Source organism: Salvelinus fontinalis, chromosome 1 (genome assembly GCF_029448725.1).
Source record: "Salvelinus fontinalis isolate EN_2023a chromosome 1, ASM2944872v1, whole genome shotgun sequence".
NCBI lineage: Eukaryota > Metazoa > Chordata > Actinopteri > Salmoniformes > Salmonidae > Salvelinus > Salvelinus fontinalis.
Genome location: NC_074665.1, coordinates 63,317,465 through 63,330,409, shown reverse-complemented (window position 1 = coordinate 63,330,409; position 12,945 = coordinate 63,317,465). Strand labels below are relative to the sequence as shown.

General features: G+C 44.6%; 1 protein-coding gene across 2 annotated transcripts; it reads right to left on the bottom strand.

Moving 5' to 3' along the window:
- Window positions 1-1,077: 1,077 nt before the first annotated feature.
- LOC129859584 (CREB3 regulatory factor-like) lies at window positions 1,078-9,632 on the bottom strand. 2 transcript variants are annotated; one of them, XM_055929523.1, is made up of 10 exons: window positions 9,446-9,632; window positions 9,127-9,204; window positions 8,273-8,295; window positions 7,919-8,035; window positions 5,781-6,002; window positions 4,805-5,399; window positions 4,318-4,507; window positions 3,998-4,071; window positions 3,563-3,688; window positions 1,078-3,468 (listed from the first exon to the last, which is right to left on the bottom strand). In XM_055929523.1, the coding sequence occupies exons 3-10, from the start codon at window positions 8,279-8,281 to the stop codon at window positions 3,350-3,352; spliced, it is 1,452 nt and encodes a 483-aa protein (XP_055785498.1). In that variant the 5' UTR covers window positions 8,282-8,295; window positions 9,127-9,204; window positions 9,446-9,632; the 3' UTR covers window positions 1,078-3,349. The 2 variants fall into 2 exon arrangements, with proteins under 2 accessions (XP_055785498.1, XP_055785507.1); XM_055929532.1 differs by having other exon boundaries at window positions 9,127-9,632.
- Window positions 9,633-12,945: the final 3,313 nt, after the last annotated feature.

The window sequence follows — 12,945 nt, the reverse complement described above, 5'->3', positions numbered from 1 at the left end:
AGAAACAAGCTCAATAGAGCTCGCCAGCTTGTAGTCCTATAAAACGGAAATGCATTAGTATTTTCTACCTCTGGTTCGTTGGGCTTTGCTATGGGGGAAGTTACTTGCGTCAAGAATGGAATTTTGGGATGTACGGCAAAAAATGCACAAAACGTAACATTAGCTAATGAAGATTATCTCATAGAACAAAACGTATAAGATCTTTAAACCTGTGTTTACCACAGACCTTATTTTTGTCTTTCATCCAAAACCACTCCAACATTAATTTCACCATAGGCTTTGCCCAATGAGCCATGGCAGAGTTAGCCTCTGTTAGTGCCTACAAAAAGATGCCATTAGTATTGTTCTCTATGGGGAATGTCCATTGAAAATGCTTTTTAGTCCAGGATTAGGATTATTCTGTGTCTGGGAAACATCCCCCAAGTGTTTGTTTATAATGTATTGGTTCAAAACATAGAGAGAGATATTCCCAGTTCTGTTTTTCTCAATACCTATCTTACCAGCTGCCCCTGCGCTGCCTCATCTACAGACATACAGTCATGAGATGTTTCTTTTACTCTTGACACACCCAAAAGATGGGCTGTTTGTCCTCCAGACAGAAGAGCTTAAGTTTCTCGCCGTGCAGACTGCAGAGCACCTTGGACCGTGCTGAAGCTCTCAGACTCCTCTCCTGTAAGAAGGCCTCACACTGGTTATTCAGAGCCGTGTTGGGGAGAGGTAATTCCTATAATAAGGTACTTTTCCTGAAAACTGGAAATACTAGAGATTCCTTATTACCAACATTCCTGCAGACAGACTTTAAATTCTCGGTCCACTTGTTTTCTCCATCTTCACTGATGACCTGGTCAATGTCTACGAGAACCCGTTGTACCTTTATGTGTGTGTGTGGTTTTGCTGAGCGTGCAAAATAATATCTCATTTACAGTTCACATGATACAGCATACAGACCAGGCTCCAGATATATTTTACATTGTTGTCCCAGTTGAATATGGTCATAGCCCATTGTTTTTTCCAATTCAGTATAAATAGTATGAAATGCGCAAACATCATATAATCAACTCATAAAAAAACACTTGGTATTTTAAGAATATAGATTTTTATTGACATACTGTAGCAGCAGCTTCAACATAGTAAAATATGCATTTACACAGACTGAACAAAACAATAATGTGTTCTATTTGTATAGCACTATCTTTAGTTTGTTTCTTTTTCATGCACAGTCAGAGCTAATAAATGGTTCATAAAGGGGTTATAACATATAACAAAATGGCTTATTACATACGAACTACTGCAAGCTCAGATGAATAGGCTAAAGCTTGAATAGGACTGGGATTAACTATCCTAGCAGATAACTGGACAATACACAGCTTTCTGAAACGACTGCCTCGGGTCTGTTAGAGCCTATGACTCCATACATGGTCATTTTCCCAGACAAATCCATTCCTGATCAATATTTTCCCTTGATCACAATATACAGTACTTCTTTGAAAATCAATAAATGTGCAAAATTCTCAATATTCTGTTATGATCCTTTATATGGTTCCTGTGCTGTGACATGTTAACATATATGTCACTTCTTTTCATGTCTGTTTATGCATGCATGTTAAGACATAATACTTTTGTGGGCAGTTATAAAATGATTCATTATTATTTGGAATTATTGTTTGAGATTAATTGAGGATATGGTCAAGCGTCCATCCAATTGAGGATTATTGCCAAGATCTGTGGCAGGGCAGTTCATGACTACTGTAGTGTTAATAAAGCTATAGCAGGACCTTGTATTTCTCACTGTGCTCCTTCGTTCAAGTAAATAGACTACTGTGCTCCTACGTTCAAGTACATTAAGTGCAATGACAGGACTATGAGTTCAGGAAAGCTCTAGGTCCATATCCATAAAGTATCTCAGAGTAGGAGTGCTGGTCTAGGATCAGGTCCTCCCTGTCCTAATCTTATTAATTAAGATTACGCTTTATGAAAATGGGCCCTGGGATTATAGAGACTACACATCCAATGGGTACACTATACTTTACCTCTCAGAAATCACAGCAGGAAAGATGTACTCATTTCCATTTTGCAAAAGATAGAATAGTAAACGTTCAGGTTTGTAGGGGAGGTTATAATTTATTTATTTTACCACTGATGAAGTTGTGTTTTCAATGTTGTATAGAAATATTAGTAGCACAAAGAGAGATGTGGTGGTGTGCATGTTAGTATTTACTCTCAAAGAGCATTCAAAGGCACAGGCTACACAAAGTACCATAGACCTAGATAGAGAGATCAAAATCTATGAATCTAACAGTTACAGTACTGTGGGTTTAGGACAGGGATGGACAACTCTGGTACTCAGGGGTGCAGCAGTGTCCGCTGGTCGTCTTATCTTCCTGTGGCACTTAATTGATCAATTAATATTATTCATTGCTGAGAGAACACACGCCCGGGTCCATGTTCAAAAAGTGTCTCAGAGTAGGAGAGCAGATTTAGGATCAGGTCCCCCCTGTCCATGGAATCCTATTCATTATGATCTAAAAGGAAAAAGATAGCCTTTAAATCAACTCCTACTCTGAGACTCTTTGTGAACATGGGCCCAGGTTTCCCAGGAAGAAGTTAGTCACTGATTTGCAGGAAAAAACAAACCAGTAAACACATTGCCTTCCTGAGGACCGGAGTTGCTCATTCCTGGTTCAAGGTTATTATTATCCTTTCTACACAGGTTCATCTGTAGAGCAGTACAGTACATTATGATATCAGTTTTAAAGAGGATCTGTAGAGATAGCCAAAAAATAGCATTTACCTTAAAGGATAGCAGAGACATATAAAACGACCATGCAAGCAGCATCTTTGAGAACCATTGTGCAACATTCACATGATGCCAAAGTCGTCCCTCGTCTGTCTGTTTATCCATGCCCTTTTGGTTTACAGTAGAATTCTAAATGGATGTCAAGCTAAACAGCTTACTCATGTCCACTGTTATAAGCACCATATTCACTGTCACTCCTCTCCCTGTTCTCCGACAATACAGAGTGTATAACTACAACTAGCTAGCAGCACACAGTGTCTTCCTTTAGGCACAATGGGGTATACTACAGTACATAATTCAATAAATACACTGGAATCATGCACACTCCCTTATACACAAACCATATGTTACCGTTCTGAGACAATCATCAACTATACTGTAGCAGCTAGAGACCAAGACACAGTGCAAGCCTAACAAGACAGTTCACCCAGATCCTATCTACCTAAGAGTTTGTGTGTGTGTCCGTCTATCTGTCCTACCTTCTCTCCATGTCAGAAAGTGCGAAGTGAAGCGAGAAGCAGGCAGGGTAGTGACTCTGGTGGGGAGAAGAGGTTAGAGGCTAGGGTTCGATGACCCTCCTTCTCCCTGAGTCTCTCTGGTGCTCTGTCCCCCGGCATGGTTCTTCAAGATCCTCTCCACAAACACTTTGCCTTGACCTGCTACACGTGGCCCTGCACACACACGGAAGCACATAAACATCCACACAATTAACATACACTCACACTAACAGGGTCCCATGAAAGTCCAAACAATCTACATACTCACCAGCTGATTCCTTCAGAATGTCCTCCAGTCTCTCTCTCAGAGCGCCTCGCTCTGTGTCTTCCTCTCTGCTCTCCACTCTCTGGCGGATCAGCTCCTTTATCTGCAGCACTGCCCCCAGCAGGCCATCTGAAGGAATTACACCATTAGAGACATGAAAGATTGACTGAAGGAGCTAAAAATGGCAGCCTGGTCTTATAGACCAGACGTAACACAGTAAATGTAAATCCGGGACACTCAAATTAGTATGATGTTACGTTTGGTATGGTTACTTAACGCGAACGTCTAGCAATCCAATGGTTAATTAGCAACGTTTCAACTACTTGAAACAGTGTCCTGGCTAGAAACACATTTTGTCTTTACACCCTGGGTCACCACTAGACCCCATAACAACAGCTTTAGGTGGGTTGCTGATTATGATAGGCAGAAATGACTCACCATACTCTTGGTTCAGCCCCCACAGTTTGATTTTGTTGGCCTCATGCTGGGCTTTCTTTTTCAGTCGACACGCTCTTCAGAGAGAGAAAGAGAGAGAGAGAGAGGACAGTTTACAAACCTATCGCCAGGACTTATGCTCCACTACACTCGCCCTCACTAGCACTTACTGTAGCTAGACACACCCTGCTGTGCAAATCAAATGGACGTCTGAAAGTGCTGTGTGGAAAAGCCACCAGAAAATTAGGTCTCTATAGTTAGACAGGTAAGTCAGTGTGCCTGCGTGTGTGTGCGTGTGCATGTGTCCCAGTGTGTATGTGTACCTGGAGGCCAGTTTGTTCCTCTCCTTTCGTGTTGGTGCCCTGGCAGTAACAGGCAGGTCACTGACAGGAGTCATGCCCTCCAGAGCAGAGCTGAGTGTGTGGAGCTGCTCCCCCAGGCTCTGTAGCTTCACAGGGCTAGGGGTCAGGTCACTGGCGTCTGTACGACGGGCTTTCCTCTGGCCTTGCTTACCTAGGGAACACACAGGGTTTTTGTCTGTAAGTCACTCTGGATAAGAGCATCTGCTAAATTACTAAATGTAATTGTATGCTTCACCAACCACTCAATACGCAACTGACAGTACATTTTACATCTGAATTTCCTAGTGTGTATATGTGACCCACCGAATGAGTGTTGATAAATTAACACTTGCAGAGTGTTGGGTCTCCAACACTGTGGTTGTTGAAATGGACATATATGTTCTCAATTTAATGGAAAATGTTTTACATCTTTCATTCCATTGTACATTTGTGGGCCTTGGGGTCTCACCATTGGTGGAGGTCCCCTCTATCAGGCACATGGTGCTGGGTAGGGTGCTAGGGCCCCAGATTATGTCCCCTCCATCTTTCTCTTCATCCTTTCCCTCATCTCTCCCTTTGGCTCTCCTGCTATCTCTCTCTCCATCTCTCCCCAGGTCTGCCTCACTGTAGAGGCTACATTCCCAGTAACACCAGCGTTTCTTTGGTCTCACGTGGTGCTGAAGCTCCTCCTTTTCCTTCACTTCCTCCATGGCTTCTCTCCCCTCCTCTTTCTCATCTTCTTCCTCTTTCTCCTCCTCTCCAATATCACAGTCTGTTCCTTGACTAGACTCAGTGTCTAGCTCACTCTGTAGAGAGTAGTTATGTTCTTCACTGTGGACCTCCAGATCCACAGGAAGTGATACCCTCTCCTCCTGAACCACCTGATGCAGCCCTTTCCTAGCTTCACTCTCCCGCCCTCCAGCCTCTTGGTTCCAGGGCCCTGGATCTCTCCCAGCCAAGGGGAGGTGTCCAGTCATTAACCCCACACAGGGTGTGAGGTCTGTAGGGTTCCTCAGCTGCCTGCCCCCTGGTCTCTGGGATAACCATGGTTCTTCTCTGCTTCCCTGTTGAGAGCAAAACAGAGTAGGTAGAGGTTAGCTCTAAGGGCTCAGACACAACAATAGCGTTTGCTGACTGGGAGTACCTAGCATCTCTGAACGTAATTTTCGAACCAAGAGCGCACCGATTTTACATGTAGAATCGCGTAAAAAAAATGTGGCACTCAGACATCTACACCAGGTGGTCCCTAAAATACAGCACGCTTAACATTCGGCAGACAACCGCTAGAGCCACAATTGGTGCGATGTGTGTGAGCCTTAAACCAGGGTGACTTAGATTTACATTCCCCAAATACAGAGTTCCTAAGGAGTGACTTCCAGGGATCTAATGGTTAAGGTCAGTGATGATGTTAATCTGGGTAATCTGCGGTTATAAGTAACCCCTACCTCAGGTAAAACGGAAGAGCGCTCGCAGCTCGGTGGCGTCCTCTCTGGGCTGCCTTTGGTATAGCGTGTAATGTCATCCAGGGCCGAGACGTCCCAGCGACGCTCGGAGGTGTGTGTGTCATCAGTGGTCGAGTCTTCTAAGAGATCACTGAGTAGCTCACATCCACGCTGCTGGCCTCGACAAAGGGACAGGGATGGGGGCCCCAACATCACCACCACACACTACAGCACAGAGACAAAACACACACTACATGACCAAAAGTATGTGGACACCTGCTCGTCGAACATCTCATTCCAAAATCATGGGCATTAGCAGGAAAAGGGGATCAACTCCATGTTATAACAACCTCCACCCTTCTGGGAAGGCTTTCCACTAGATGTTAGAACATTGCTATGGGGACTTCTATTCAGCCACAAGAGCATTAGTGAAGTCAGGCACTGATGTTGGGCGATTAGTCCTGGCTCCAGGTCGGTGTTCCAATTCATCCCAAAGGTGTTCGATGGGGTTGAGTTCAGGGCTCTGTGCAGGCCGGTCAAGTTCTTCCACACCGATCTCGACAAACCATTTCTGTATGGACCTCACTTTTTGCACAGGCATTGTCATGCTGAAATAGGAGAGGGCCTTCCCCAAAATGTTGCCACAAAGTTGGAAGCACAAAATCGTCTATAATGTCATTGTATGCTGTAGCATTAAGATTTCCTTTTACTGGAACTAAGGAGCCTAGTCCGAACCATGAAAAACAGACCCAGACAATTATTTAATCAGTCCAGAGAACATGTTTCCACTGCTCCAGAATCCAACGGCGGCGAGCTTTACACCACTACAGCCGACACTTGGCATTGCACATGGTGATCTAAGGCTTGTGTGCGGCTGCTCGGCCAAATAAAAATCAATTTCATGAAGCTTCCGACGAACAGTTATTTTGCTGATGTTGCTTCCAGAGGCAGTTTGGAACTCGGTAGTGAGTGTTGCAACCGAGGACAGACGATATTTATGCGCTACGCGCTTTTATTTGTCATATGCTAGTCAAGATGCTCTCAATGGTGCAGCTGTAGAACTTTGAGGATCTGAGGGCCCATGACAAATCTTTCCAACCTCCCGAGGGGGAAGAGGTGTTGTAATGCCCTCTTCAAAACTGTGTTGGTGTGTTTGGACCATGATAGGTCCTTAGTGATGTGGACATAGAGGAACTTGAAGCTCTTGACCGTCTCCACTACAGCGATGTGAATGGGGGCGTTCTCGGGCCTCCGTTTCCTGTAGTCCACAATCAGCTCCTTTGTCTTGCTGACCTTGAGGAAGAGGTTGTTATCCTGGCACCACGCTGACAGGTCTCTGACCTACTCCCTATAGGCTGTTTTATCGTCACCGGTGATCAGGCCTACCACTGTCGTATCGCCAGCAAACTTGATGATGGTGTTGGAGTCGTGTGCGGTCACGCAGTCGTGGGTGAACAGGGAGTATAGGATGGGGCTAAGCACACGCCCCTGAGAGGCCACCTTGTTGAGGGTAAGCTTGGCGGATGTGTTGTTGCCTACCCTCACCACTTGGGGGCGGCCCTTCAGAAAGTGAAGTACCCAACTGCAGAGGCAGTTGTTTAATCTTCGGGCCTTAGTTTAATGATGAGCTTGGGGGGACTATGGTTGGGGGGGCACTACACTGAGGGGGGCACTACACTGAGCTGTAGTCAATGAACAGTATTCTCACATAGCTATTCCTTTCATCCAGGTGGGAAAGGGCAGTGTGGAGTGCAATAGACATTGCGTCATCTGTGGATCTGTTGGGGCGGTGTGCGAATTGGAGTGGGTCCAGGGTGTCTGGGTCGATGGTGTTGATGTGAGCCATGACCAGCCTTTCAAAGCATTTCATGGCTACAGACGTGAGTGCTATGGGCGACAGTCATTTAGACGGGTTACCTTGGTGTTCTTGGGCACGGGGACTATGGTGGTCTGCTTGAAACATGTGGGTATTACAGACTTGGTCAGGAAGAGGTTAGAAATGTAATTGAAGACACTTGCAATTGTTTATAAGTATCTGGTATTCACTTCCAAAGGTTGCTGTAATTTTGGGATTGATTCAGATGTGGGTCACACAACAAGAGGACTCTGTGGCCAAAATAAAATGTTTCCCCTGCACCTACCTGATCTGACTCTATGCTGCCCCCTGTAGGAGAGATGGTGAATGTCTCTGAAGTCACAGATAACCCATGGGTCCCATACGCCTCACCGAAGAAAGGCTCCATCCCACTGCTACCTGGCTGGAGAGGGGGTGGGGGAAAGACAAAGAGAGAAGGGCAGGAGGCCAGAGAGAAAAAGATAAAGAGAGGGGGAAAGACAGATGACTATCAGTTCTCATATTGTACAATAGCCCCCATTATGTCAGTAACCTAGCAACTCGACATGGAGTATCCATAGAAATACATTCTATTTCTATAGGTATCTTTATATTATGAAGTATAATGTAGAATACAACAACGTATAACAAAGCTGTGTACCTGAGGCATGGTGGTGCTTGGACCTGGTCAGAGGCAGAAGGAAGGGTTAGCAGTTTAGAACGGTTAGCTTCCTCATCATCAATACACAAACAGCAAGAGGTCAGAGTTCACATCATCTCATAATAACAAATGTTATAGAGCAGCAGAATTATCACTGCAGTAAGACATATGCCTTACCAAGACCATATAGCTTCCATAAAATGTATTTATAGCTGGTAGAGAAAAGAAGGGATGATCTGCTACATACCGTTTGGGAGTCATTCAATCAAGAACCACTACTTATTATCATGTATGTATATTATGATTGTTCACGTACTTTCTGAACAACAATCGGGACTGTTAAAACAACTATCAGGAAAAAAATTGGGTTGCTGTTTCCATTGTATGAGCACAGAGCGAGCAGAGGAAAGACTCTCTAATATCCACAGCCAACCTCCTGTGCCCCAGATCCCTAAAATAGTAATAATCAGTCATTTCACTGTGTCTCTCACACACACACACAGTCTCTGGAGCAGCAGCCTTTCCACATGAGAGAGATAAATAAATATCTCTAAGGAATTGTTCAGTGCATTCTAGAATGTTCCATTGAACTCTAAAGTGGTGAAAAAAAGAAGAAGAAAGAGAGGGGTGCCTAGTTATTGCCAAGAAATAAGAGAATAGCAACCTCTGTACTTGACAGCTGTCTGATGAATATTTTCACAATAAGCTGACTGTTATTCTCATACATAGGCCCACATCTAGCTGTATGTCCTTCAAGCCCTTTAAAACAAAATTTGGCAAAAAATATCACCCTCACACTGTCCCTATCACTCAAGATACGAAAATGCAGTATTTTAAACGAACAGCTGTCTTACCTCCTGCATGGACGGTGTGTCACATTTTCCTATGTTGAAGCGCGCACCCGTCATCTGTCAACGCGCAGTCCCGCGATTCTGACAGAAAATAGGTTAAACGTTTGACCACTAAATATGTTGCAGCATATTAACGCTATTCCATTTTTACGAGTCCTACACATCTATAACATAGGATGCCACTGTTTAGAACACAGGAAGAGTGCATCAGTCGCATTGAGTGGAATAAGAGCCGCAACAAAAATAAAACCACCCTAACAGTAGGCTACAGGGACATTGCTCATTCATGTCTACCTTTGCTGTAGTATGCTAGGCTACTTACAGTCAACTGTTCCATCTGTCAGAAGTACAAAGTTACATATATCTCTGTAGACCGATTTACTTCTCCACAAGTCCGCAGAAATTAATCGAATTCAAATAGATGTGGTCTCTAGACAGCTATCGTCGCTAAATATTATTTGATCTTAGTTATGAACAGCTGGCTTTGGAATGGTCCAGCCATAGGGAAACAAGGAAACATGTTTCGTTATTTCTAATGAATACACGCGTATGTTGTTAACATGTATTGCATTACTGTTATCAAAATAACATAGTCATGTTCAAGATTTCATTATGCTAGTCTATTTTTCCTCTAAACGCGATCATGTGTAACGTTTTGATAAATAATTCCCCTCACATCCAAAATGGTTCCCTCCAGGATCAGCTGTGAAAGTAGATTGTAGGGTTTGTTCTCGGGAACGAAGAGTAAGTAAGGAAGGAAACGAAACGAGAACACCAGTCATATAATTTGTGGAAGCAGATATGTCTGAAATGTAAGGGACATTTCGAAATTTACTGTGTGTTTGTGTGTGGTGGGGGGGGGGGGGGGGGTGGCAATAGTGGTAGTGGATTGTTTGTCCAGATCTGCAATAGGCTAACTAACAATCATACCTCACATACAATTATTCTAAGATGCATCAATTTTCTATATGAAGCCACAAGAACAAATAGGAATAGCTGATAGGCAGCAGAGAGGTCAGGTGCATCATTGCGCACGAAAGAACAGTGAAGACATCCAGCTTAAAAAGCTCCCTATTGATCTTGTTTAGGGACAATACAATTATCCTACCTAGACAAGCTTACAACACCACAATGCAATGAATAATTGCATTATTGTTTTCAAGTGAGTACAAAATGCTACTCTAAGCTGCAGTGAAAATGTCATTTGAATAATGGCGCAAAGCCATGTGATTTGAATGTTTAATTCAACACGTATTGCCTTTTATATGTGGCATAAACACAACCAGTCACAATGCTTTAGTCTGATTAGACTACTTCAAAAGTCTCCTGTAAGCATGCACACGATCGTCCAAAATATAATTTCAGCATCCTTAAAATGGCTTGACATTAACCAGGTTTCCATCCAACCTTTTTATGTGAGTGAAGTACATGTTGGATAAGAAATGTAATGACATCATGGAAAGCATGCAGTTTATTACATATTAAATAAGTTATGGTTAACTTCACAGGATGGTGAAAGTACACGGTGATGAGATTGATGCTCCTCTCAATAAATATTGAGAGTCTTATGTTGGTGACATGATGATCGATGATTGGCTGCCGTTTGACAAATAAAAATAATGTCACACTGTTGTACATAATAATCTCATCATCTCAGCTATACTCAAGGGCGTAACTTTGTCATATTGGGTGAGTCCGGGTCAATGGGTTTCAGGGTCAGCACCTGTCTAGGGGGTCCAGGGGCATTTGTTTTTAAAGAAATAACTGTGAAATAGTTGTTTCTGGTGAATTTTTAAAGGAAAATACATCCCAAACTTTCCTGATAATTGGTCAGTATATCCCAACCGCAACTGAAATACCAATAATTTCTGTATTACTGTAAACTGTTGGTCTAACTCTATCAGTTCAGAAAGTAACCACGCTTGGTCATTTTTTTGTAGAACAACTATGAGAAAGTCAGTTCTGGAGTTTGTTCAGTTCGATTGAACGTTTGCTATGTTGCATAACGGGTTGTACTGAATGACACGTTTCCCAAAAGCATCATTCAGCGTTCTTAAACAAACTTTGAGGAACCTCTGTTTGATGGGTGTGGCGGGTTGTATCTTGAAGCAATGAGTGGTGTATTTTCAAGAGCAGTGGTGAATTTTGAACCCACAACCCAACCCCTCCCCATTTTTCAACTGGTCGTTCAGAGCAGCTGTAAAAAAAAAAAAGGCAGACCCTCTGAACCTGACTGGCCTTCAGATCTGTAACCTATCTCATTTCCAACCAATCAGGGCACTTGGACGTACTCCACGGCTCCACCCCGCGCACCTCAAGTCAGAGACACCTCAAGGAGACTCCCTCTCCAGTCGTGGAGCCACAGTCAGTCGCTGCCATGGGAACTGTTCTGGCTGCCGTTTCAGAGTAGTCCTCTACTCCCTTTGAGGAGCCCCTGCTAGTTGAGGTGGATGCCCAAGGTTCGACTGTCTGCTACCCTGGAACTTTCAGCCACAAAGACGCCACCTGTTATCCCTCAGGAGCCCCTCCCTGTTCCTTGCCCAGAGCCCAAGCCCCCCAGGTTGGAGCCACAGCCTGCAGCTAAAACAGAGGTCCAGTACAGTTCCCTTCCTCCCTGGTAGGTCCAGAGTCAGTTTCCCTGGCAGTTCCAAAGTCACTTTCTCTGTCAGGTCCAAAGTTATCAGCACTAGGCTTCCAACCTTCTAGTTTCGCTGTCTCCAACTCTAGTCGGCCCTCAGTTCACTGCTCCGTCAAGCTATAAGTTCACTGCCCAACTAAGTCAGCAGCCTCTGGCCTCAGTTTATCCACAGCCCCCAGCCTCAGCCGGCAAGCAGTCAACTCCTTCAGGGCTACACGCCAAACCTCCTGCCCTAGTTCTAGGCCCTGGGTCTCCTGTCCCACTAGGCACCCAGTCGCCTGTCCTAGTGCTTAGCTATAAGTTCCCTGCTCAGCTAGGTATACAGCCTCCCGCCATACCTGGCTTGCAGTCTTCAGTCTTAGTAGTAGGTTCCAAATCCGCTGCCCTGTCAGGCCCTTTCTAGGCCTTCAGCCCCCTGACCTGGGGGACCCACCATTCCCTGCCGCTGAAAAACATCCCCACAGCATGATGTAGCCACCACCATGCTTCACCATAGGGATGGTGCCAGGTTTCCTCCAGACGTGACGTTTGGCATTCAAGCCAAAAATTACAATCTTAGTTTCATTAGACCAATCTTGTTTCTCATGGTCTGAGAGTCCTTTAAGTGCCTTTTGGCAAACTCCAAGTGGGCTGTCATGTGCCTGTTACTGAGGAGTGGGATCCATCTGGCCACTCTACCATAAAGGCCTGATTGGTGGAGTGCTGCAGAAATGTTTGTCCTTCTGAAAGGTTCTCCCATCTCCACAGAGGAACTCTGGAGCTCTGTCAGTTACCATCGGATTCTTGGTGACCACCGTGACCAAGGCCCTTCCCATTTAAGAATGGAGGCACCTGTGTTCTTCGGGACCTTCAGTGCTGCAGACATTTGTTGGTACCCTTCCACAGATCTGTGCTTTGACAAAATCCTGTCTCGGAGCTCTACGTACAGTTCATTTGACCTCATGGCATGGTTTTTGATCTGACATGACGAACAGGTCATGCTCCAACAGTCGACCAAGCACCCTGCGCACCAGAGACACATGCTCGGCGTGTGTAGCGGAGTATATCAGAATGTCATCAATATACACCACTACACCCTGCCCGTGCAGGTCCCTGAAAATCTCGTCTGCAAAGGCTTGGAAGACTGATGGAGCATTCATCAACCCGTACGGCATGACGAGGTACTCATAATTCCCTGAGGTCGT